We start from the raw sequence: 27,832 nt of genomic DNA on the forward strand, positions 1-27,832 counted from the left end.
TCTGAAGTCAGTAGCTGCGGGCTTACTGACATAAAAGACAAGAAAATTACAGTTCTAAATGGAAAGCCATAAATTAACTAGGCAGAATGTCTAGTCCTGTAGCTCCAGTGAGTATGAACAAAGCTTCATGTCCACTACTGGGACTGTCTGTGATTACAAGACACAATATCTGAGAAACAGAACTTACCAAGCATAATGGCATCCACTGCTCCCCCAGGGCAAAATTCAATCATGATCTTTATTAAAACAAAAAGAAGAAGAAAAAAAAAAAAAAAAGTTAAATGATCAAGTAGTTGAAGTATAATGCAAAAGATAAATCAAATTCAGTGTTTAACTTTCTGAGTAACGCAAGAAAATACAACATATTTACATGCTATAATGAATTCACTTCCAAGGCTTTCACTGTAGTTATGTTGAAAGTACGCTCTGTGCAGCACATGTCACCCTTCGTCAGCTGCCCAAGATGGAGCCTGGCAACGGGCATGCAGACATTGTGAATACTGTGCACATATAGTACATACATATATTCATGTATTCTCTGATTTGCTTAATCCACTTTATGGTTACAGTAGGGCCCACTCATGCACACACCCACATTCACACAAGAATGGGGCCAACTTACGAATCATCAGTCCTCTGAGATATTTGTGTCTTTAAGGATGTGGGAGGAAAACTGGCAGATCTATAGAAAAGGCCGCACAGACACAGGAAGAAAGTGCCAAGTCCAAACAGACAATAGCGAGGCACAGGTTTTGAACTCTATATGTACATTTGTTTTGGTTTTTTTCCTCAGTACAAATTTGCATCCTGTGTCATAACAGAGTGTTACTGCCATGTTTTCAAAGTTAACAGAACAAGTCAAACAAAACCCAGCACAGACAGGGGCAGTCACTTGTACATCATGTTTAAGTTCTGGGTATTATCTGACTCAAGTACACTGCAGTAACAGAAACAAAACAAAAATGGGAAATACATTTCTTACATTATATAATGTATCACACAACATAGATTATAATTTCTTGTAGAATTCTAATACAGAAATTATGTATTTTCACAGAGTTCTAGACAATGAGCATTATAAACTTTATTGAAGCTCACTGACAGAGATCGATCTAGGACACCACATGGCTCGAGAGTTGGCGACAAAAGGTACAAAGAGAGTAAGCGTGGTAGACCGGGCTGCTCAGTGGGTTTACTTTCTGAGCCTTTTATTGCACCTCATCATCAATGTTTCCTACACAGATGGAGAAGCAGTCCTAGATTGTAGTCTGTGACATAAAGGTGAAAGCACTTAAAGATTCATTGTACTGTAGGAGGCAGATGAAATACAATCATAGCACGCACCAAAATAAAACTCAAACTTATAAAAAGTCAAATACTACATGACTTTATCCACAATAGCAATTTATGGAAACAAGTACCCTGTGGAGCCTGACACACCTATGCATTAATTAAAAGTTATCATTAAATCTGTGGCATTGAAGAAGAATCGTCAACAAATCAGTTTTGGATGTGTAAAGACATTCCTGAGCTCCACAGAACAAGTCTGGCAACATTGTGCTCTTTGTATCCTGTGACTTTAACCTTTAAGAGTAAAGTACAAAAAAAAAAAACCAACACAACACAGAAGAGCTAATGGCACCCTCTGTCCATTGTTCACACTCAAAAAAAAAATGATTTGTTGAAGATACTTAATTCAATTACATGTAAATAAACCCACATAAGTGAACCGAGTTATTAAAACTCGCTGTGGTTATCGTAACGCTAGCCAAATAAAGCTACTCTAACCACGCTGGAAGAAACTATGTTAGCATAACCTGCTTGAGTTAGTCAAGACTTATTGTACCAGTTAACTGTAAGCTTAAACAGTTTTGCTAAACCAAATAAGTAGATGTTAACATAACAAAATGTAAATACACAATCTAAAATTACAAGATAACTTCCTATCAATTAATTTAACCCAAAACACAAGGCTTTGTTTTTAAAAAGGTTTCTTTCACATGTTAATTAAACCGGTCATCTAATTACTAACCAGAGCTATATTATATATTGAATAATACGGCCAAGTAACCAATCACATCACAGTAATTAACATATCACAGAGTCTCCTGTGTCTCAAGTTGATGCAAAGCCTGCCCATGTGATTTTTGGTGCAACAGATCTGCCAGATTATCAGTGACAAATGCACCCCAAGCCACTTTCTTAACCACACAGAGTACCACTTAACAGAGTACTGTTAGACTTAATGTAATATTATTAAACATACTCTAATGGGGCATTTTTTGTCATCAAAAATAACTGAAAACAACTCATTTATTCTGGACATATTTGCAAAAAACAGCACTCTGCCCAAGACCCATTTCCCCAACCACTGGAAAAATGTGAAAAAGAAAGAAAAGTCTGATAAAACCTTTGAGTCAGTAATCAGGCTGGAGAAAAAACATGTCCATCTGCGTCATTTATGACCCATCAGCTAATGCCTGAACAGGCAGCATCCTTCTACAGCATGATCAGAATGGTCCGAGAAACAAGGGACACAGGTTCATTCTATAAACTACTGAATTTGCATACAGTGTCAATCGGTGCACACATTTCACTCTGGTTGGTTTGTTGGTTTATTCCCAAATGACTTGTATAAAATAAAAATCTATTTTATTAAATTCTTATTCTTCTCCTATCCTTTGGGTTGAGCCACTGCCCTTGCAATTTCTGTGTATATAACAACTGTCCATTCTGGTCATTCACAGGACATCTGCTGATCTCCTAGTCATCTTTCAGTACATTTTGGTGTTGACTTGACCTTGATAAGGTTTCCAACTTATTAATCCTTTATGTTAAATCTTTAAGATGAATGCTGTATTTTAATATGGAAAGCATACCAAAACACTTTACCCTAAATGACTATGTGACCCCTAAGTCTAATCTTTCTTCCACATTCAATTCCAATGAGATTCATTTGCTTTTTTTAAACATAAATGGACGCAGTTATTATGACATCCAACCAAATTAGGCAGTGTGGAGTACTGGTAAAGTCTTTGGACTTCAAATGTTTTGGTTGTGTAATGTAATTTTGTAATGACAGATTATTTTTTCAAACTTAAAAACATTTTTCTTTTGAGTAAAGTTAACTTGAATTGATATGGTAGTATACTCAAGAAATGATTTCTTTAAGTGGTAGAGATAAGTAAAGCAATGAAATAAATACATTTATTTATATTGGTACTAAATAAATTATACTTCTTAATGTAGCACTCAGAAACTTTGAGTAAGTTGTACTAGGGATAGGCACATAAACCTTAAAACCTAGTAATTTTGATTAAAGTCAATTTAAGTTAGCTAAGTAATAGCAGCATACCCCAAGAATTATTTTAGGGGGCACTAATGGCACATGCCTAGATAGTAAAGTGCAGGAGAGCAATGTAGTGCTCTAAAGGATACAGCAGATATAAGGGCATCGAAAACACAACAAAAAACTTATGGTGAGCCTACATGAAACCACCACACAAACAGGCATGAGACCTTGACCCAGAACTCTGAAGCACTGCACCACCGTGCTGCCCTGTGATAAAATCATAAACTTGAATAGTATCAGTATATAAAAAAATCCTGGTAGTTTTCTGAAAAAAAAAACTGCACAAACACAAAACAGCTGTTTTATGTTACCCATGTTTACCCATCTGAAAAGTCTACAGCCCTAAATAGCTTCTCAGGCTATTTGATCACAGTAAGTAAAGTTCAATATGAAGAGAACTAAAGAAGAAGAGACAAATCACACAGTACTGTTCTCTCCAAAGCTCTTCATTCAGGCTAAGCAGTTTTTAAAGATAAATTATTCAAAAAGAAATGTATCCAAGTTACATTTAAAAATAAAAAAATATTTGCAAAAGCATTAAATAAGGATATTCTGTTTGGTGGGGGATGAGGGATGTCCAAGGCTGCTTAGAGACCACTAGCTATGTGTTAATCTGCACTAGTGATGGTCAAACAGAAGATTAGCTTCTTAATTCTACAAATCCAAGAAAATCTCAGAATCTGGACAGTCTTTATTACTCCACCCAGTGATCAGCCAATGAAAATGTGTGCCTTAAGAGGCACCCTCACGCACTCTGGCAAATGCTTACACCAAAAATATATAAATAAATCAATAATACTTTAACATTCTGTACACATAAGGCAGAAACTGTAAAATGAAATTTCGGGAATAGACAAGACAGATCAAGACTGAAGAGCTAAAGCAATGTCTGTGACCAGTGCGACATTTTACAATTACCAGAATATAATGCAATGTATCCATTCAATTATTTATCAGGATTTACTCACACCAGAGGTGAAGGTAGACCTTGTCTTGGTGGGCTGCAACATGTTTCTTAAATAAATATTAAATCCAGCTGTTAATGAAACTTGCAATTTAATTAGGTGGTTGATTTCTGCACTACATCTACCACATCAGAAATTTGTACCATGGATCAAGTAACTTTCACAAAAAAGCAGAAGATGATCAGTGACCCAGAACCTTAACTGTTTTAAATGAAGTTTTAATCTTAGAAAAGTGGTTTCTTTTTAAAGTGTGTGAGGAAAGGGTACATCTTATTAAACTGACACCCTTATCTACGTGTTTGGCACTACAAGTGTCATTACCCATTGCTGGAACTGGTCACCCAGTTTGCACTCATCTCAGGCCAGTCAACTGTCCAGTCGTTCTAAATACTTCTCCAAGGCCAAAAACTAAAAACAATCTACCTAAGTAGCACTCAGAATAAAACATTTACAGGGGTTCATCTTATTGTAGGACACATACACACTCATGCATCCATCAAAAACTACCAACTTTGAATTACTAAAATGCACTTCATAGTTGTGGAGATGGACAGCCGGTGAACATCCACAAGCAGAGAACGTGAAAACTCCAAAATTTAAACAAACTGGGTACTGTTTAAACCCAGGATTCAGGTGGCTGTAAGGCAGTTGAGAGAGAGAGAGGTGCGAGTCAGGTGGCCTGCACTGGGCTAGTTTTCTCCTTGCACCTGATGCACTATGGTCATCCCATGAGCCAAAACTGGATTAAGTGGAATCAATCTACCTCATGAACCACCATAATAAAATTTACAGCAAATGCAAAGAAGTGTGTATACATAAACACACATACATACAGAGGCAAACATACAAGCATATTTTTTTAAATAAGAGTTTCTGAAAGTGTACAGGTTTTTTTTCTTTGATTAGTCCTGAATTTTACTGTCCTAGATTAGCTATATTTTGCAATGGATCACAATATGGCCAACAATGATAATTACAATTGAACAGCACCAATTCCAATAAAAGATCCATGAGTTTATTCATTGATACAGTATGATAATAAAAAGTCCTTACTCCTGAAATCCCCATTTCTGATCCCCAAGCTTCACAGAGCCATTATGGCCTAACATTAAACCAGGTGACTGCCAGGTGAGATCCAATGTGAACCAACGACGCTCACCCATTATTGTCAAGTCACCATCTCTTGTGCATCTAGTCAGCAACTGTACTGTGAACGGCGTCTCAGATATCAGCTGATGCCACGTTTACTTTATATTCAAATAAAAAGGGAGGCAACAAGTTTAGAATATACAGCATTAGGCACTTCACAGTTTATATAAAGTGTATTCCAAAGAAGAAATACATTAGAAAATTACTATTAGATTTGACCGCTGGCCAAGAAAACATATACTATAAGCATACACTACAGAACCCAAGATGTCACAACACCCTGCATAAAAGTAGACAGGAATTCCTCCTTTATTGCTATTGTTTCCACAGTTCTGGTGTAAGTAAGATGAAACCTGACACATGAGATAGAATCACTCTCAAGAAATGCTCTTCTACGCTTTCTTCCTCATTTCATTCCCCTTAATGCAAAAGTCGTTGTTTCCTTTTCTCCTATGTCCTTCTCCATTGTGTTTTCTGGGCCTTTTTAAATACACACTTAAAGTAGTTATGCAATATAGATTTAAATTTAAGAGCAGTAGATCTGCTAATGTTCACACTTCAAGCTGACTTACTTGTGCACTTTCAAACTGATTACAGCATGTAGTTTCCTATACTAGGACCAGAAGAGCTGCTCTGTTTCATATTTATTCCTGTCACACCACTAATGCACTGGCTGGAAATTTGCTTTTGTCTTATCAGTTGGATGTCCTAATTTGCCAGAATTTTAAAGCACTGATTGGACAACACTTAAATGCTGACTGAATAGTCCAGATGTCTCTCTACCTGAATCTGTTCACAGAAATATACTTTTTAATAACCTCAGAAGACTGATACAGATATTAAAAAAACATGTCAGCAAACCAATGAGTTTGCAAGTGGCACCCAGTAACATTTTGTTCTCTAGTGGTTTTTTTTATTTTATTTCTAATTGGCAACACAGCCAACAGGATGCTGATAGTCAAACCAGGGCTGGTCCTTCAGATGACCACTATATATTGTGTTCATTAGTTTCACTTTGCATAATTAAATGACATGTTGTCACTAAAAAGGTGTCAAATCGCTGCTTATCTTATAGTTAGCTGTCCTTTTTAGCATCAAGGAATTAAAATGCCCGATATGACAATGAACAAAAAAGGCAAAATGTTCTAAAATGGTTTCACGTGTGTTTATAGCCTTTATTTTTTTTAAAGACCTAAAATAGTACACACTCATGTTTTCAACATTAATTAATTAAAAGTGCCAAAATGGTTAAAAATGTTTGTCTAGTTCAACATCTACCATAATAGGATTATCGAGAAAAGTAAAGAAAGCAAGACTTTTCCTGAGCAATTTAGGAAAGATGACATAACAGCTAGCACTGCTGCTTCATGACTTCAGAATCTCGGCTTCAAATCTTGGCTCAGTCACTACCAATAAGGAGTATACGTGTTTTACTTTGTCTGTACCTTTTCTTCTCTGGGTACTCAGCTTCTCCCCACAAAGACATGTCTACTAGGCGAACGGGCACCTCACATGGGGCCCTGTATAAATGAGTATTGAGGTGCATCTCACAAGGGTTGGTCGGCAGCCTTGTTCCTGATCCTGCCAAGATAGGTTTTGTTTGCTTGTAATCATTAATTGGACAAAGTGGGTCAGAAAATGGATGGATAAACAGATTATTTAAAAAAAAAACAGAGAGAGAGAGAAAGATATCGGAAACAGCCAGTTAGCACAAACATTTGAGCAGTGTGTGTAGCTGGACAAACAAGGCAAAACCTCACCTTGGGAAAAACACAATACTGTATATCTTTAAGCATAGATTTACATTATGTTGTGTTTGCTGGCATATTAAGTTAGGACTGGCAAAGACAGACTCCGGTGAGTACTGTGAAGCCGCTGTAAATGGGGAAAAAGGGGCATATGTGATGGGAATGTTTTAGTCTGCCCAGAGCCTTCATACTAAAGTTAAACAGCACGCACAATAAATGCCCCAAGAAGAAATGAACTGGCTCATGACGAGGATTAAAAAATAATGTACGGATACACCTACCAGACAAGAATGCCACTATTTTAAAAACATAAATAATTTAAAGTGCTCAGCTTACAAAAACAGCCTGAGGAAAAGTCAATAATGCTGCAGCCCTTCTAAAGGTGTACTTCTTTCTATTGTATCTTTTCCATGCAGCATCGTTGTGCAGTATTTAGTTGCTTCCATTTCAAAGCACTGGAGTCCTTGTTCTAATTCTCAGCTCTGTGGTGTTCTGGCTATATCTGTGTAGATTTTCTTCCCAAATCCAAAATTTCAAATAAAACAAGTAATTAATGAACAGGGACATTGGGTGTGAAGTCACATAGAGCCAGTTCGCTGCAGGGCACAGCTGGACAATTCAGAGTTGCAAATCTACCTGCAGTCTTTGGAATGTGGGCACAAATCTAAGGTATCTGGAGAAAGTGCACAGGAACATGCAAACTCCATATACAGGTGCTGGTCATAAAATTAGAATATCATGACAAAGTTGATTTATTTCAGTAATTCCATTCAAAAAGTGAAACTTGTATATTAGATAAATTCATTACACACAGACTGATGTATTTCAAATGTTTATTTCTTTAAATTTTGATGATTATAATTGACAACTAATGAAAGTTCCAAATTCAGTATCTCGGAAAATTAGAATATTATGAAAAGGTTAAATATTGAAGACACCTGGTGCCACACTCTAATCAGCTAATTAACTCAAAAGCCTTTAAATGGTCTCTCAGCCCAGTTCTGTAGGCTACACAATCATGGGGAAGACTGCTGACTTGACAGTTATCCAAAAGACAACCACTGACACCTTGCACAAGGAGGGCAAGATACAAAAGGTCATTGCTAAAGAGGCTGGCTGCTCACAGAGCTCTGTGTCCAAGCACATTAATAGAGAGGCGAAGGGAAGGACATGATGTGGTAGAAAAAATTGTACAAGCAATAGGGATAACCGCACCCTGGAGAGGATTGTGAAACAAAACCCATTCAAAACTGTGGGGGAGATTCACAAAGAGTGGGCTGCAGCTGGAGTCAGTGCTTCAAGAACCACCACGCACTCTTGAACAAGAGACAGCGTCAGAAGCGTCTCACCTGGGTTAAAGACAAAACTGTTGCTGAGTGGTCCAAAGTTATGTTCTCTGATGAAAGTAAAGTTTGCATTTCCTTTGGAAATCAAGGTCCCAGAGTCTGGAGGAAGAGAGGAGAGGCACAGAATCCACGTTGCTTGAGGTCCAGTGTATAGTTTCCACAGTCAGTGATGGTTTGGGGTGCCATGTCATCTGCTGGTGTTGGTCCATTGTGTTTTCTGAGGTCCAAGGTCAACGCAGCCGTCTACCAGTAAGTTTTAGAGCACTTCGTGCTTCCTGCTGCTGACGAACTTTATGGAGATGCAGATTTAATTTTCCAACAGGACCTGTCACCTGCACAGTGCCAAAACTACCAGTACCTGGTTTAAGGACCATGGTATCCCTGTTCTTGATTGGCCAGCAAACTCGCCTGACCTTAACCCCATAGAAAATCTATGGGGTACTGTGAAGAGGGAGATGCAATATGCCAGACCCAACAATTCAGAAGAGCTGAAGGCCACTATCAGAGCAACATGGGCTCTCATAACACCTGAGCAGTGCCACAGACTGATCGACCCCATGCCACGCCGCATTGCTGCAGTAATCCAGGCCAAAGGAGCCCCAACTAAATACTGAGTGCTGTACATGCTCACACTTTTCATGTTCATACCTTTCAGTTGGCCAACATTTCTAAAAATCCTTTTTTTGCATTGGTCTTAATCGATATTCTAATTTTCCGAGATACTGAATTTGGGACTTTCATTAGTTGTCAGTTATAATCATCAAAATTAAAAGAAATAAACATTTGAAATGCATCAGTCTGTGTGTGATGAATGAATCTAATATACAAGTTTCACTTTTTGGATGGAATTACTGAAATAAATCAACTTTGTCATGATATTCTAATTTTATGACCGCACCTGTACTCACAAACACAGACACTTTAAATGGCCACCAAGCCGGATCCAGTCAACAAGTGCTGACTATGGCAGGATGCACAGAAGCTTCAACAACAAGCTGTTGAAAGTGCCTTTCATAGTCATCAGTAAAGCCAAAACATATCCAAGCAAACATGATGTAAAGCTGACCAAATGCTCCAAATCATATTCTTTTGTACTATCATTTTGAAAAAAAAATATATGACAACAGGAACATCTGCTTATGCTATCAACATGTCTTTTACAACAGCCACAAAAGAAAGTTTTGTACTTGGGGCATGTGAATTTTAAAGCTAGAGAAAGATGTAAAGGTAAAGCAAGTTTGAGTGCATGTGCCCCATGCAGATGGACTAACTCAGTGTTTACAAGGTCACAATAATAATAATACAATTTATTTATAAAGCATCTTTCCCACACTCAAAGCGCTTCACAGAGTCTCAGAAAGAAACAGCAGGTGTATATATCAGCGGATACAAATTGTTCCTGAATAGAACACTAAAACAGATACAGGATATACAAAGCATTAAACAGAATAAAAACAATAAACTAGAGTGAAATATTAAAATCAATACTAAAATAAAAGCTTAAAAAAATTCACATCATTTGTGATACAATACACTCACACACAAATAACACTAAGCATATGGACAGAGAGGAAGACTGAAAGGGGCAGAAAGTCCTAAGTTAAGTTAAACGCCTTCATGAACAGATGAGTTTTAAGTTATTTTTGAAAAGAATGAACGGAGTTAGCTGATCTCGTTAATTTAGGGAGGTCCAAAGTCAGGGTGCTATACAGCTGAAGGGCCTGTCATCCACAGAATGTAGGTTAGTGTGAAGTACAACAACATTGCCAGAATCAGAAGACATGATTTGCCATTGATGTGGGGACAAATGTCCTTGTAAATAAACAGTGACTGGGTTCCTACAGTATGTGTACCACTCCAACCCAGAGCAAAAATATAAAACATCACAAAAATAACAACTTAATAATACAAATTATACATGGGAGGGATGACCATAGGGAGAACAAAAAGTAACTAAAACAAAGGCTTAACAAAACAGTATCAAAAGTTATGTTTTTATGAATGAATTTTTATTGCATTCAACAAAATACAACAGGTAAAACAATTACTTTTGTTTTAATTTTTAATCAACCCCAGTGAAGAATGGTAACATATAAAAAAAAAGGTGTCACCTATGATATTTGAGTAGCTGACACAACTCTGGGCTAAAAAAAGCAACAACTTCAGAAGCCTAACGAAAGAAGCAAAATCTCCAAGCCTACCGCTCCCCTCGCTGCACAACAGTTCACTCCCACTAACACACACATCCTTCTTTCCTATGGTTTTGCCATTCAAGCCACAGAAATCTGCTGCCAGTCAAACGTTTGCCCCAGCTAACCTTCTGAATCAAATCCCAATGGGTCACTAGAGGGTGCAATAGCAACCCCAGGTTAGTTCTAGCCAAGTGCTTAGAATGGCTTCAAGTCTGAGGAATGTCCTCTGAAGGTCTTAGGGTCGATCCTTTGGTGTCCCTGCTCCCTTAGTTTCAGTTTACAGTTAAAGGGCCAGGCATTCTCGTTGGCTGCAACACTGCTGGTCTTCCACAATATACAGAAATGACCTATCTGTTCAAAGGGGTGAGACCTCTTCTACCACTGAATGGTCTTGGGGAAGCTCTCTTAGTCTCCTAACCCCTTGACTCCTTCCTGTCTTACATAAGCAACCACGGAGTAAGCAGTGTTTAGGGGCTGTTTAGGTAAACACCTATAGCTATTTGCTTAAAATGGCACTTGTAGAGGCTATCCAGTTATCCAGTTGGGCTCGTCGTTTAAAGTACAGAGCCCTCCAGGCCCATCTACTGTTGTGCCTCCTCCACCCTATTCATCTTCTGTATTTGACAACCCTCTGCTAGCTCGACAGCTTTCCACAATAGCTGCATTTGATAGCTGGCCAAGTAGATGTATTCTCAATAGGTTGAGAACCGCCACCACCCACATGTGGGTACATCTGCAGTCAGTTAGCACTTAAAACCTTTCTTCTTTAATGTGCATTTAACTGAAGTAATTTTTTGCTTGGAGGAAAGAAATAAATGCAAAATGTGTGTAAATGATTTCTCTCTATTATAAAAAAAATCCTGTGTGAGAGAAAGACAGAAGGCGAGACGTGATCTTCACGTTAAGATCACAGAAGACACTTAAAAGACCCTAAAGACAAACGAGATTGGACACGGAGCGTCTCGCGGGGACCTTAAACATGAGACTTTGTGCCAAGAGATTGACCCAGGACTGTCTCGCAATGACGTAGAACATGAGATTCTTGCAAGACACGCCCTACTTACAACCAATATCAAATAAGCCCATGGGCAGCAAAACACTCATTCTTGTAAAGGAGGCTTTGAGCACACACAGATCCAGGACTCTCAGTGCATATAAAGCATATAAGGACAATACATTATAAATGAAACGTCGACAACTAAACGAAGAAGAAAGCAGCACGGAGAAAAGAGACTCAAAAGCATTGGAGAGAAAAAAGAGCAAAAAAGAAAAATAATCAAGGTGCAAATTCAGAAAGTAAAGAAAGTAATTATCAGCCCGGAACAACTGGAAATGAAAAAAAGCACGTCCAATCGGGCTCAGAATTAAAACACAGAGTAAAAGACAAAGTAGAACTTCACAAAGACGTTCACAAATGTTGGCGCTAAACACATGCAGAGCAGGTTAGAGATTATGAAAGCAGTGGAATTCGAAAGGCTAAAAAATTGTTGGCGCGATACACGTGGAGAATGTTAAACAATATGAAAGTAGGAAAATTAGAAAGTATAAAAAAAAGAAAGTAAAAATCGCAGTAGATAGATAGATCGATACTTTATTAATCCCCAAGGGGAAATTCACATAATTCAGCAACAGCATACTGATACAAAAAACAATATTAAATTAAAGAAAGTAGCGCAAACAAACAGAAATTATTACTCGAAAAAGGGAAAATAATCACAACGGACCAGGTGTCATTGGAAAAAAAAGCAGGACAAAGCGAGGTCAGAAATAAAAGACAGAGTAGAAAACAAAGTAAAATGTCATAAAGAGGTTAAAAACAATAGGGCCAAACACATGCAGAGCAGGTTAGAGATAATGAAAACTGGAATTCAAAAGATTAAAAAAAAAAAAAAACGTAGGCGCGAAACACATGCAGAGCAAGATACAGAATATGAAAGTACAAAAAACGACAGTGTCAAAACAAAGAAAGTAAACATCGCATTACAGCAAAAAGAGAGAAATTATTACTCGGAGAAAAAAACGAAAAGGAGAATAGAGATTGAATAAATGGACATAGGTGATATGTCAGAAGTATGTAAATATTGTAAGGCTTTGAAGTTTAAGTCAAGAGAATTTCAAAAATGGAGTTTACCTCACATGCATTTATTGGTTACTTTGCAAAAAAAGATTAATAACTGCTGATGATGTAGATCATTTGGTATGTGCTGAAATTGCAAACAGAGAAACCTGTCCTGAATTATGGTACAAAGTCATTAAACATGTCTCACGGACATCATTTAAAAGATTCAGCATATTGGGACTCAAAAGATTCCATATATTGTTTTTACAGAAGTTCTGAAAAAAAGTGAAACTAATGATAATAGCAACAGTTCAAAGAAAAAAAAAATCTTAAAATTGTGTATCTGAAAAACCAAATGCGGGGGTTGGCGAGCAAAGCGAGCAGGGGCGAAGCCCGCTAGTAAATATAAACTTTAAACACATATGAACTTGTTTAATTCATTTCTAAATCTGCATTTGGTGCAAGGAAGGAACCAGCCCTGAATGAAGTATCAATTACATGGCAGAGCACACTCGTGCACATTGCCCTGATCAGTCCTACCAAATCACTTTAGACATGCCAGTTAATCCATGCTGCTCCTCTGAGGAATGTGGCAAGAACACCAAACCAAAACACCCAGAAAAACCCAAACACACAGGGATAACATGGAAAACATGGATCAAGTTTTTGACTTGGACCCACAGCTCACCACTGTGCTGCCTCAGACTGAAAAGATAACCAAAAAAAATTTAAAGGCCTCCACTGAAATATGACAACATCAGTTGAGCACAGTATGCAAGTGAGGCTGTGACTAATCCTGGGAAAGTCCTTAATCTGCTAACCCGGTCAGGAGGTGAAGATGAATAATGGATCTTTGGCTGGTCTTTGCATATTTTACCCTCTGAGCTCCCCACCCACCAACCCCGAACAAAATGACACAACTAGTATTTCTCCATGAAACCGTGCCAACAATTTCAAAACAAATAGCAATATAATGATGCCAGTACAGTGCTACATGTAGTATGGTGTTAAATAAGTAACATCCATTCAACATCATGTTAGTGAGAAGCCCTGAAAATGTTATTATATTATTTTTTGTTTGGCTACAGTTTTAAGGACATAATTAATTTTACGTATATAGATTATAAAACAAGATAGCTGTTGTTTAAATCCCCACACTTTAAGAGCATAATATACTTTAGCCACAATTACATCTTATCTATGTCTCATACTTTAATTTCTCCCATTACTTGCCTGTTTCTACATTCCCAACATTTCCCAGCTCATGATTTGACAACTGTTCACCTTGAACCTTTGTGTTTGTCTCAGTCCAATAAAATTCACATATCAGAAGAAATTTGAGTCTAGCTAGCTCCATAGGAGTTGCTGAAAAAGTCCATGAGCTCTCAGATATACAGTATATATTCATTCTCTTCAGCACCACAGTGACACAGTTCTTAGTGCTGTTGCAGCATGGACCTGGCACCCATGTTGTCTGTGTGAAGTCTCCACGTTCTGTGTGTGTCTGTTTAGGTTTTTCTCTGGGTACCATGATCCCAAAGAAATGCCTGTCAGGTTGACCGGCAACTCTAAACTGGCTGTTTGAAAGGCAGTGAGTGTGTGTGTGTGCATGAGTGGGCTCAATGACAGCTGGGTATCCTGTTCAGGATTGGTTCCTACCTTGGACATAATGCTGTTCTGGACGAAGAAAGTTGTCTTATTTAAACTCTTGCTGAACTGAATTAAAATGATGTGCAGTAAATGAGAAATGATAAACAGAAATGCAAATACCCTACAGTTAACTGTTGGCAAGGCTTTGTTCTTTACCACCATCAACAACATTCAATACAATTTATGCATGTTCATGGGCAGCCGGGGCCTATCCTGCCATGAGTGACTGTATGAAAAAAGGCAACACTGGATGGGGTGCCAGGCCAACCAGAGGGCACATTCATGTGCACACTAAAATGGCCATTTTGGGTATTTCTATTAAGAACTAGCTGATTACCCAGTGACTTCGCTCACTGAGTGCAAGGGGAAAAAAATAAAATATATCAATTATTAAACAGTAAAACATTAACATGTAAGAAGTAAAGATACATTGAGCAGTGCTGGAGTGCTTACGGGTAAAGTACATTTTAAAGGCGCTATAACACAACAGGTAAGTAGCACAAACAGCAGCTTAAATGTATTTGGATCATCTCTCAGTAGCAGATCCCTTGTGAAAGGCGCTACACGACCGCTGTGGTATAGAAATTACATTTTCTATGCGATCCTGCAAATTTCTGCCTGACAACCTTGCACAACGTGCCTGTGATTTAAGAGAAAAATTACTCTGAAAAATGTGGACGCTGTCCTTCCGTGCTTAACGGGCAGAAGGTCCAAACAATTCCCAAGTCCAAAACTTACATCTTCTTAGATGTAAACCCTCCATCTTCTTAAAAGAATTCATCACAAAAGCAACCTTGAATGTTGCGGGGTTTTAGTGACCTGAACTCACCTTAAGGGACAGTAAGCAGTCGTGCAGCGCAATTTACAAAGAGAGTTTTGCTTCGATGGCGCAGATCACACTCATTCGGAAGGATTTCCATTCTCCCAGGAGCCAAGGGGGACTGGAAGTGTCACAAACAGTGCGAGAAGAGAAGACGCTGCCTGAAACTGCGAAGCTCTTGACCCGGCGGAGCAGCCTGACATTCCGCGCCTCCCAAGATCCACTTTGTTCGCACGACCCCTTGCCGCTGAAGTCTTCACATTGTTTACAGCTCGGCGCAGTTAAAAAGTAAAAAGACGCAAAGCTGTTTTCCTCATCTCTGCTACTATCAAGTACTGCCAATTAAAAAAAAGTTATAATGTGTCAGTTTTCGCGACAGTCACGTGGACAAATACATAAAACTTCTCTGTCAGAACGTGCCTGGCGGTAGACGGGTCAACACTGGAGTCCAGAGTGGAGTGCGACGCGGGGCGTACTTCTATGGGATAGATCGGCGTGTTTGTGTTTTAATATCAGTAAAATAACTCTCACACAAATAATAACAAAGATGATATAAAAATGGCGTCCACAAACAAAGTGATTAGTTCCTGTTATAATACGTGTTCATACGTAATTTCCGTTTCAAACGCAAAAATGATATACTGTACATATATATATATATATATATATATATATATATACATATATATATATATATACATACATATATACATACACACACATATATATATATACACACATATATATATATATATATACATATATATATACATACATATATATATACATATATATACATAATATATATATATACATACATATATATATACATATACATACATATATATACATACATATATATATATATATATATATACATACATATATACATATATACATATATATATATATATATATATGAAAGGCAAATCACTGATATATCACTCATCACTGATATCACTAATACATACAGCATATACAAAATAAACAGGTTTCATTTCAAAATTCTACACGTAATGGTCATAACGGTCGATATACATACACGTCCGGCCATGTTGAAATTCTTATTTATGGCCCCATCTTCACGGAAGTTTGGTAGGCGGCTTCCCGCGCTAACCGAAACCGCTATATATATATATATATATATATATATATATATATATATATATATATATATATATATATATACATATATATATATATATACATATATATATATATACATATATATATATATATACATACATATATATATATACATATATATATACATATATATATATATATATATATACATATATATATATATATATATATACATATATATATACATATATATATACATATATATATATATATATATATATACATATATATATATATATATATATATATATATATATATATATATATATATATATATATATATATATATATATATATATATATATATATATATATACATATATATATATATATATATACATATATATATATATATATATATATACATATATATAGCACACTTGTTTCTGCTATCTGTTAAAAATAATAAATAATGACTGATTTAATCATTTTCACTTCAGTGTTTCTGATATGTGTAAAACATAATAAATAATGACTGACTTATTCCAATATCAGCACCAGAAACACTGGGCATCAGACAGCAGCTGTAATTTTATGGAGCAATTTGGAGTGGTTAGGAAGTCATGAGTGTCTCTGGTACAAGGCGACACAAATTGCCTACAAAACAACATTGAAAAACACAATGGCATGGACTTACTAACTAATCTGTCGTCCTGGAGTTGCCCGTTCTCCATTCTGCAGTTTTTAATCTGAGGGCTTAGGCAAAGCTTCTAGAAATGTGTGTGATAAAACTGTCAATACACAGCTACTTGTACTTAAGCATTGCCTCCTCTGCTTGGCTAAGATAGAAGCAAAGGCACAAAGACACATACAAAATGCTGAATTGGATTTTCATTTTATATTTAAACATGTCCAAAAGCTCAATGAAAGATGGGCTAAGGATAAGCACCAGCTATGAAACTACTGTTAACAATTTCTAAATCATCCATTTTATGGCACCAGTTATACCAAATGTTGTATGTTTTCCTTTTTCAGTGTCTTCTGTGTAATATTAACATTTTACGGGTGGCATGGCATGGTTCAAGGCCCTATGTTCAAGTCGCTTGCTGTCTCTTGTGGAGTTTTTAGGTTATTTTCTCCATACATTTTTTTTTTTAAACCTCCAACATTAAAGGATGTGACTACAGACTCTAAGGGCAGCACTGTGGCACAGTGGTAGCACTGCTCAGAGTCACAGTAAGAAGATCAGGGTTTACATCCCAGGTACCCGCTGCATGGAATATGCATGTTGTCTCCATGTCCATGTGGGATTCTTCTACAGGTACTCAGGTTTCCTTTCCCAGTCCAAAGAGGATAGGTGATTTGGTGATACTAAACTGGCCCATGTGCGGGTGTGTCTGTCAAGGGGGTGTTCGTCCCCAAGGCTTGCTGGGGTATGCTCCACTTTTCCTGGACCCAACCCTGTATAAGTGGTTATGGAAGATGGATGTAGACTCTAATATGTCCCAAGAGTCAGTGAGTGTGCATGAGTGTGTAGTGTGACAGAATGGCAGCCCTACCAGGTTTGGTTCCTATTCAGTTCCCCCAAAACCCTGAATTTGATCAAACAAGTTTTAGACAGTTAGATTTTATAGCTGGTATTCTTCATGTCATCTACTCAAGATTTTCTAACCTTTGTAAATTCACATTAAACTGGGTGCCTTTGGAAAAATTAGACAAGTGACTTGGCATTTTTAAGCTTTGAGATGCCCCCCTTTACCCTGCAGGCAAGCACTATAAACCAAGTGCACACAAACCCCATGTTTTCAATGCTGTTTTTGTACGGTTTGTCCTCACCTGCTTGTCACAAAACTAACATTGTGTACCATGTTTGTCAACACCCCCTGACCCCATACACATCAGACAAGGGCTTCTCATAAAGGGCTTAGTGAAAAGGATTGTTTTGAATAAAAGGGTTTTGTCAAATTGGCTTGACAACACAGAGGCAGGTGAGAATAACTGCATTCATCTGGAATCATTCGTGAGTGCAAAACATTCCCTTTACAGTTTCAAAAATAGTCCTATTCTCTGACATATATGAAAAATGGCAAAACAGAAAATAAGCAAGAAAAAGCCCAGGCCATGGCAACAGAGTAGGTTTTGTGAGACAAAAAAAGAATCCACAGGGAAGTCTTTTTAACAGCACAGTTCTATTGCCTCTATTCTTTTTTAAAAAATAAGTCTAAAAATGTCCTTTTTGCTTTGGCTGTTTGGAGTTGAAGCTTTTGCTGTTACTATCCTTTATTTTTTTTTAATAATGCAGATCTGGATCATGGGGGAAAGAGCCAATCCCAGCCAAATTGGATGCAACCAACTAAGGACCTTCATTTAGACCAATGACCACCTCTTTGAGACACGAGGGGAAAAACCCGGGTATCCAGAGATAAAAATGAAGATACAGGGCGGATGTGAAAATTCCACACAGGCACACAAGTGCTATTCTGTCCAGAACATATAACACACACTGTGATTTAGAAACGCAAACAGCACTACTGAAGAGCACAGCCATACTCTGTTGTGGAAGATACTGCACTTCAAATCAATTCAGTTCACTTTTGTATTATGTACAGTACTTTACAGAGTGCAGGCACAACGCTGTGATAAGTTATCAGTATAAATTTTACAAATTAATAATTACATTATGAGTACACATAAAGACACAGATCTGTATAAACAGACAGGAAAACAACATAGATTGAAACTGATTAACATAAATGGAACCTAACAATATCTGTCCATTAATTATTTGTTGAACTATGGACAATAGTTAATGACAACAGAGGAAAATAAAAACTAAAAATCCAGTCAGCAGCATCCCTGGATAAAATAAACCTCTGGGGGTCCTAGTCGGGTGTCAGCTTTTATTCCAAATGGAGTTTTTATTTTTCAGAATGTTTCAATCACATTTCCTCTCTAAAACATTTTCGCCTATTTTCTTCTGCTGCTGTAAAACACTCCGTTCATTTATTCGTTCGTTCATGAATGGGAAGCTACTATGCTCCCACATTAGCACCGGCACCTCTAGATTAGCGGACAGTTTTTACCCACAGGTCAAAAGGATACTCTAAATCCATTCATACTGAGCACTGCGTGAGCATTACATAGATATATTGTCTGATGTTGTTTTTCGCTGTCAGTTTTTATAATCAACGTCTTCTGCTGACACTGTACCTCTGCAATTTGACAAACAAGAAAGGATTTATTTCATTGTATTGTGTGCATGTAAACTGAAACAGAACGATGGGGTCAGGATCTGAAATCAGCACCCTGGAGCTGTGAGGCAGCTAACCACTGCACTGTCTTGCGTTCCTATTACTGTTATTCTCATTAAACACATTAACCCAAAGGGACCTTATGAAAGTCAATACACGTGAATGCACTAAAGTCTCGGGCTTAGTTGAAACATGCAGATCGACTTCAGAAGCAAAAAAAAAAACAAAAAAAAAACAAACTGTTAGGAAGAGCACAAAATGCTCACTAGGTTTTCAAAGGAACAAGATTTACTTATATCTGCTTTGGATAGAATTGTACATAATGCTGTATCAGTGAAGCTGTTGGCATAAACAACATCTAACAGCAACTAGTAACGCTTCTTGGCTTTGCTACGCCAAGACACAGGTTTATAATGAACTTCCTACTTAGATAAAAAAAAAAAAAAGATAAGAAATAAGAACAAAAAGGCCAAAAGTCGACTAAGGCTTTCAATTTGTTCATAAGTCTGAAAAAAGCAACACCTTCTTATCTATTTCAGTATTTACTTTAGGGAATTATCTCAAGGATAATGAACTGAATCTCGGGCTGGGTGTTGTACCTTGGTTGTAGCAATCAGGACAGGTCATGGTTTCAGCAACCTACCACTGGAGATACTTTGGTTTTCTCCATGAGACCAGTTGCTTTCGCTCAGAGTACAAAAACGAAAGCAATAAAGCTGTCTTTTAGGGCCATAAAGCTCAGATACCAGCTAAGGCTCGTTGTTAGACTCCATTCTTGAATGATCGTGTCTGTGCATCTGCATTCCAGGAGTAGCTTTAATATGACCAGCTGTTGCAACACTTTTGTTTTTTTATTGAACTTTGTCAACACCCATCCTAAGAATCATCACATGTAATCTCCTGTGGGGTTGTTGTTTAAACCATCCCAGAGGCAGGGTCAATGTTAATATCCCTTTTACAAGAGTACACACTGCCTGTGTACCCAAGTCATTTCATTAAAGTGTGACTATTAAAAATGACTTCTAAAACAAAAATAAGCAGTTAACAGAATAACAACAGAATCCAAGGTGAATATCTTGAGCTCCCAAACAGTGATATCTAATACACAAAGATATGGATCTCAGCATCTGATGAAGAACACAGCTGGAATGAAAACTTGCAGCCAATGCCACCTGCAAGGCACCTGATGAAGTCTCCAGTCTGCTGCTTGCTATACACTAGTATGACAATTTGTATAGTAATTTAATTTTATTAAAATTTTTCTAACAATCTAGGAGGAAATAGGCATATAAAAGAGCAGCACAAAAGTGCCATCCTTTGCAAACTTGTAGTTAGTCATATGAGTGGTTAACATCACTTTTGTGCTATTTAGGTTAAGCAGAAAGTTAGAATACACAATATTTTACTTAAAAGTCTGAATGTGTCCAGCACAAAGGTTTCCTACATAAATCAGTGATTTCAGCAGTTAAAAACGGAAAGCAGACATTTTTTTATGTGGAAGAATAACTTGAAGAAAATACAAGTTTTCTTTCCATGACTGTGCTGTGTTTGAGGAAGAAATATCTACTTCTTCTTCTATCACTAGCTTAATAGCCATTTTCACAGTTAGCTGTTTGCCCCCCCAAATCTTTTTCCTCCATTCTCCTTGATTCTCGGCATCCTCTGGGGTGAGAACTATTCTTTACACATCATTAGACAGCACCTGGAACAGCATTGTTTTCAGTCTTCCTCTGGACCATTTTGTTGTGCCACTTAACCTAATCATTCTCTACGTTTCGATCCACAAGTCCAACCGACCTTACTCTGTTGCTTCTTAGCAAAGCATTTGTTGCCTACAAGTCTTTCCCTTACCTCTCAGTCAATGACTCTCCACAGATGTACATGATCTTTCTAATCCCCATTCTTTGCAGTTATGCTTCATGCTGTCCTTTGATCAGTCCATGTCTCAATCCCATAGAGGATACTACTCCTCACAAAGCCTTCATAAACTTCACCTTCAATGCCACAGAAGCCACTTCTGAAATCAGCTCCTGGAATTTCTTTGGTGTACCTCTCACTTATCACTGCTGCCACCACACCGCCTTCTATCTGCACACAGCATATCATCCTAAGCAGTAGACCCTTCCTCTCTTCTCCAAACAACTACAAGTTCAAATTCAACTTTGTTATCATGTATGCATAGTAAAATTAAAATCTTACTAGGTTGTCACCTCTGAAGAGTGACAAGAATGATTCACACTCACTGCATCAGCATTCTGCACCCCTTTCATAAACTTTCAAGCAGTGGTTTCAAATCCCAGCCCTGAGGACCCCCATGACTGCAAGTTTTTGTTCTAACTAATTTCTCAAATCACTAAGCTATTTTACTTCTACCTGAAGTCATTATTTAATTAGCTGATCTTTTTTCTTTTTTTTATTCTCCATTTAGAAAAAAGCAGTAGTGGCAGATTTATATTCTTAAGAAATTCAGAGAATTTCTTTTTTACCAGCGTTTTAAGCTCTTAAATCTCTTTTGTTATTTTCTTATTAGTTTGCCTCTTTTTCTGCCGAGTTTGCTCACTTAATTGTATGCTCCACTACAACCTTTCAAACCCGCTTATAGGGGGGCTGGAGACTATCCCAGTAATCATGGGGCACATGGCAGGAACAAAAGAAGGACTTTGAGCTAGTTCAACTAATAATGAAAATCTTACAACAAGCGGAGTAGACAGGAGATCAAACGACAATGAATATTAAAATACTGCTGCTGCTGCTTCACTGCCATACCCTCTTGTTTCGTAATTAGGAAACAACAACTTAAATAACCAGAATACCAGATAATAGGTTACAAAAATCATAACTGTGACAGTTATGAAAATCTTAAAAACCATTTAACATTTATACTATAAATGCCTACTACATTCCAAAACCAGGACGGACTTTTTTTGGTGTCAGGTCTTTGCATCCGCTGCTTTATCCCTCCCCATCTTTTTCAGCACTTTTAAGGAGGAGGTGTGAAGATTTGAGTGTAACATGGAATAAAGAAAGTATGATAGAATAAAACTGGGCAAAGCGATGGAAATACTGTAAAGAAGAATAGTACATTTGTGCTGTATACAGAAGCTAAGATGGAAAGGTAAAGGTGAGAGAATATTCAGTGGAAATAGTGGTCATGGTGGTGCTTTGCTTGAAAAATGGGAGGACAAAGTGGTAACAGTGAAGAGGATAAGTGATGGTGTTGTAGGTGTTGCTGGTGAGTGACTGATGAATATAGTCTCATGATATGCCTGACAGGCTGACAGAAGCAAAAAAGAAAAAAATGTTTTGAGACTGTTTGATGGAGGTGACATCTAAAGAGTCTCTGGTGGAGGCAATTATAACAAGTAGCACCATAATAATAATACATTTTATTTATACAGAGTCTTTCCCATGCTCAAGGTGCTTCACTGAAAGTGCATGTTAAAGTCAGGGCTGTTGTTCATGAGGGAGCCCATGAGAGCTTAAGCTTTGGTAGCAGGAATGTCCTGGAGTTTGCTGATGCAATGGAAAATGGTTGTATGCAATGCCATGTTTAATCAGGAGGAAAACAAATTTGTGACATATCAATCTGGTGGTATAAAAAGCAGATGGACTGTTTGTTATTGAGGAAATAAGTTATGGTGGTGAAAACCATGAAGGTGACCCCTGAAAAAAGTTGTGTATCACCACATCTCTTAGTTGTAGGTGACATTTTAGTCATGGACATGAATAAAATTAAGAGGAACTGTGGAAAAATAAAAGTACAGAGCTTTAAGTTTTAGAAAGAGCAGCAAAATTTTTGCAAGTAACAAAATCTATAGAGCAAAACGTTACGGGTAATTTTGCTCAAAACTAGATTTATAGCTTTGTAAGACCATGCCAAATTTTATTTAAGCTTATTATGTGTTTGGACATTAGTCTGTGAACACAAACACACAGAAATGTCTGTTAAAGGGGTCAAAATTGGGTTCAAGATGCTTAAAACTTTTAAATCCTTTAAAAATATAAGTTGAATTTCTGACCCTGTCACAACACTTTGAACATAATAAATGTATAAAAGTAAACTAAACAAGTGAAATGCATATTATTATGCACATCTAACAGGGTGATGCAGTAGTTAGAGCTTTGGCTTAATAACTTCAAGGCCTTGGTGTTGCAATTCCAGCTCAGTCAATGCCTTTCTTGAGTTTGCATGTTCTCTCCATGTTCATGTTGCAATTTTGGTTTTAGCTTACACACTCCAGGGTGATGTGAGTTAAGTCTCAAAACTAGAAAACACGAGTGTGCCCTTGAATGGATTTCCTTTTTTTTTTTTTTTGCCTTAAAGCCTACTGCCAAAAAAAGCCCCTCACTACTGAAAACTCAATTAGGCAGGTTCAGGAAATAGAAGGTTGGATGGACCAAGACATTACACTTGACATTTATGGTTGAACTGTTTCTTTCACTGCATGCAGAATGATTCACAGAGTAGATGATTTTTTTGGCACTGGTACATTTATGAAATAGTCACCAATGTTTGTTCAGTAATGTTTAGGTAAGGTTCTTTTGTACAGTATATTACATTTTCTGCTCCCTGATTTAGTTTGTACTGTATTTGGCCCAAATGTTACAATTAAGTAAAATTCTTATTTATATATACTGTAGAATGTGCTCGTTCCCTGTTCTGAAATTCTCTTCAAAGTCAATGTATGACTTTCAAAAAACTACTTTGGAGAATCTCTTTACATCTGATAAGTGACTCTGCCACTTGCTCATTGCAACAGAAACTGCAGCTCCAGTGATATAAGCCAGTCTATTGCGAGTTAAAGGCACCAATGTCTGTGAGACCAAAGGACAAATGTGACAAGAATGCACAATAAACAGGGAGCAAAATGTCATAGTTATCACTCTCAGTCAAGAACGAAAATATTTTACAATTCTCCATAAACCTTATGCTGCCCAGGCTCAGCATGTGTGCAAAGCTAGGCCTCACCCACCTAGCAGATAAGAAAGGGTGACAGTGGAAGATACTTCTTTAGTTTTCATGATTTATATATGCTGCATTATTTATGTGAACTGCTGAAATGTTGCACATCACATGAGGCCCAATAAATAAAAAATAATTTTGAAGGAAAAAAAACAACACAAAGAATACACGGACTGGTGACTGACTGATACAGCATTCTCTGTAAGAGAGTTTAGCAGATACATTTCTCACTTCACTAATGTCTGATGTATGAAACATTTATTTATTTTTATTCTGAAGCAGTAAAATGTATTTCAGAAAGGGGATTACGTGCCTTGTGGAACAGACTTTTCCTTATATATCATCATGTCTGTTGCACATTCTCTCATTTTGCTGCCTATTTATAAACTGCTTCCCTCCAGTCATGAAGCTTCAACAATGGCTGCAGACAGGGAAGCATGGTAAAGAAAAAGAATGCACTACAGTAAAAGGCAAAAGTAATTTCTACTCGTACAAACTGTCAGGGACTAGCTCTTGCTTTATGCTCAGTTACTGGTCCCTATTACCATTTGAGCACACTTTAAATAGCCAAGAGGTATAAGGCTACTAGAAAACCCCTAAACTAGGCCAAACGCTTCCTAGCCTGCCTAGAACAAACCTCACCCTACACAGTCTGACCCCCAAACTCTTCCGGCTATAGAGACCAAAAAAGGGAACTTGGCTTCAGAAGGTCAAAATATATCTTTAAATGTCGAAAATAGACAAAACACATTTAAACAATATTTAAATGACATAAATCATAACAAAAATTACTTAAAAGCAAAAAACACATGAGAAATAATAGTCAAAAACAACATTAATCTATACTAATAAAAGGCAAAGCCCTCACTGACTCACTCATCACTAATTCTCCAAATTCCCGTCTAGGTAGAAGGCTGAAATTTGGCAGGCTCATTCTTTACAGGTTACTTACAAAAGTTAAGCAGGTTTAATTTCGAAATTTTATGCGCAACGGTCATAACTGAATCCTACTTACGTACATATATACATCCATAGCCTGCAGCTTGGTCACCATGTGAGGCGGAGTTGCGCCCCCCCATCCCCACGCCTCCCACGTCTGTCGCTCCGGTCTCTTCATTCCCTTCCTTGCTTTGCCACGGTATTCAGGACTCCTTGTTGATAACTGCAGCCTTCTTATTTAATCCACAGCTATCAAGGTGATCACCATCGATCAAAGAACTGTCACTTACCGAGTGGTTTCCATGCCCAGAAATGCCGCCTGCCTTTTACATTCTCTGTGTTACATATTGCATGTCCATATCAGGCTCAATCTTGATATCCAGAGGAACATTGTGTCTTATGTATTGAATGACTGGGACAGGTTCAAGGTGTGGACTGATGACAGTACAGGAGATAATTATACTACACAGGAGCACAATAAGAGTGAAATGCTTAAGCCCTTCATCTATGCTTCTGCATGTGAGTTGATGGCTGCCGCTGAATTGTTCGGTTGTCACTTTCAAGTGTACCGAAATGGCCAAATATTTTACTCTTTTGGAGAATTGTCAATGCCCCTTAAACATCTTAGATTCACAGGTGACGATTTGAGTAGTGGACACTTTGATGTTTATGAATGTTTCAACTCTCAAAAGCTGGATGCGAAGTTATCAATAAAGCTGGTTGTATGCTTACAACGCTTGATAGATGCCGAATGTCACTTCAGCACAAGTCCTGCAAATACTAACATAATTGAAACAAACCATGAAACTCAAACTGATTATGACAGCAGCAATCCAAGCTGTGAGAAACCAGTAAAAAGAAGGCGTGTCAGACGTCATGGTACATTTTCTGATGCAGCTAGACGGAAACAATTTTGTGACGCTGCCGCCAAATACTCGCAGAAAAATCCACAAGTTCATAGAGACGCTGTCGCTAAATACTCGCCGAAAAATCCACAAGTTAATAGACACGCTGTCGCTAAATACTCACAGGCAAATCCAAAACTTAATAGAGACGCTGCCGCTAAATATTCGCAGGTAAATCCACAAGTTAATACTGGGAATGCCCGTTAAATATCTTAGATTCACGAGTAGCAATTTGGGTAGTGAACACTTCGATGAATGAAACCTTTTATCTTTACAACCGTTGACAAACACGGAATGTAACTTGAATACAACACGTCCTCCAAATACAAACCTGATTGGAAGAAATAATGATCAAATCCTTGATGACAGCAACACTCATAACAGAGACAAAACAATTACTTTGACAAATCATGTTACGTTATTTTTAAAATGTTTCCTTTTCTTTTTCATAACTTCTTTAACACACTACTTCTCCACTGCGAAGCGCGGGTATTTTGCTAGTATGAAATAAATAAACTTAAGCCAGAGCAACATCCCTTGCTAAACCATAACATTCCCTTCCAGCCAATAGTGGAATAAACTAGCTAAGAAAAGGACTACTGAGTCTGCATCGTCCATAATGTAATGAGTGTTGAACGAAATGACACCATTTCAGGTTTGGTTAATGCCTTCAAACCAGTGGTGCTGGGATTTGCTCCATTTATGCCAGTTTGATTACAAATCACAGATAAAAATTGAGCTACTAGGGAAATACCAATTATAAGTCCAGTTTCGATCAAAATGAAAATGAATGGACTGATGGTACACTCCTTACCTGGGTGCCTCTTGTATGTCTTGATGGCTTAAAGTCACTTTTGACACAATCATCAGCTAAATACCTAAAAACTATTATTACATACTGGAAACAGATATGTCTATCAGGTTATCAGTGGCTAAGCCCTTTTACCGATCAAACACTAACCATCCATCAGTCCTCTTTCATAACCCACTTAGTCCAATATGGGGGGACCTGAAACCTTCCCCATCAGCATAAGGTGTAATGTAGGAACCATCTTTGGATGGCACGACAGATGACTGACGACTCTTGACCTAGTATGTGTGAGTTTTAATGTTTATGTAAGTGTGCCCATACAATTTTAGGACACAATCTGAGTACTGATGTCTGTCTTGTGGCTGATGTTGTGTGGTATATCGGGTCTGCAGCTCAGGAAAAGAGGGCCATTTTAATGAGTAAATAATTAATTGGCTGGCTCGCAGTTTGTGGGTGTGTGTGCTCATGCAGCTGTGTGGGGTTGGTGGAGTAACTGGAGTGACAGACACCAACATATGAGGGTGGGGTCTGTCTCAATTGGTTCATCGGCTTCCTACAGTGCACGATTGAGACGCTGAACCAATGGGGGGCATATA

At 37.6% G+C, this 27,832-nt stretch overlaps 1 protein-coding gene across 1 annotated transcript in view; it reads right to left on the reverse strand.

The window, feature by feature from the left end:
* stk10 (serine/threonine kinase 10) overlaps positions 1-27,832 on the reverse strand; it is a 125,853-nt gene that overhangs the window by 45,342 nt on the left and 52,679 nt on the right. Inside the window, exon 3 of the mRNA XM_039776404.1 lies at positions 188-236. Coding sequence (XP_039632338.1) covers positions 188-236 — 49 coding nt within the window. The remainder of the gene's footprint in view (positions 1-187; positions 237-27,832) is intronic.

This window comes from Polypterus senegalus, chromosome 13 (assembly GCF_016835505.1).
Source record: "Polypterus senegalus isolate Bchr_013 chromosome 13, ASM1683550v1, whole genome shotgun sequence".
Lineage (NCBI taxonomy): Eukaryota > Metazoa > Chordata > Cladistia > Polypteriformes > Polypteridae > Polypterus > Polypterus senegalus.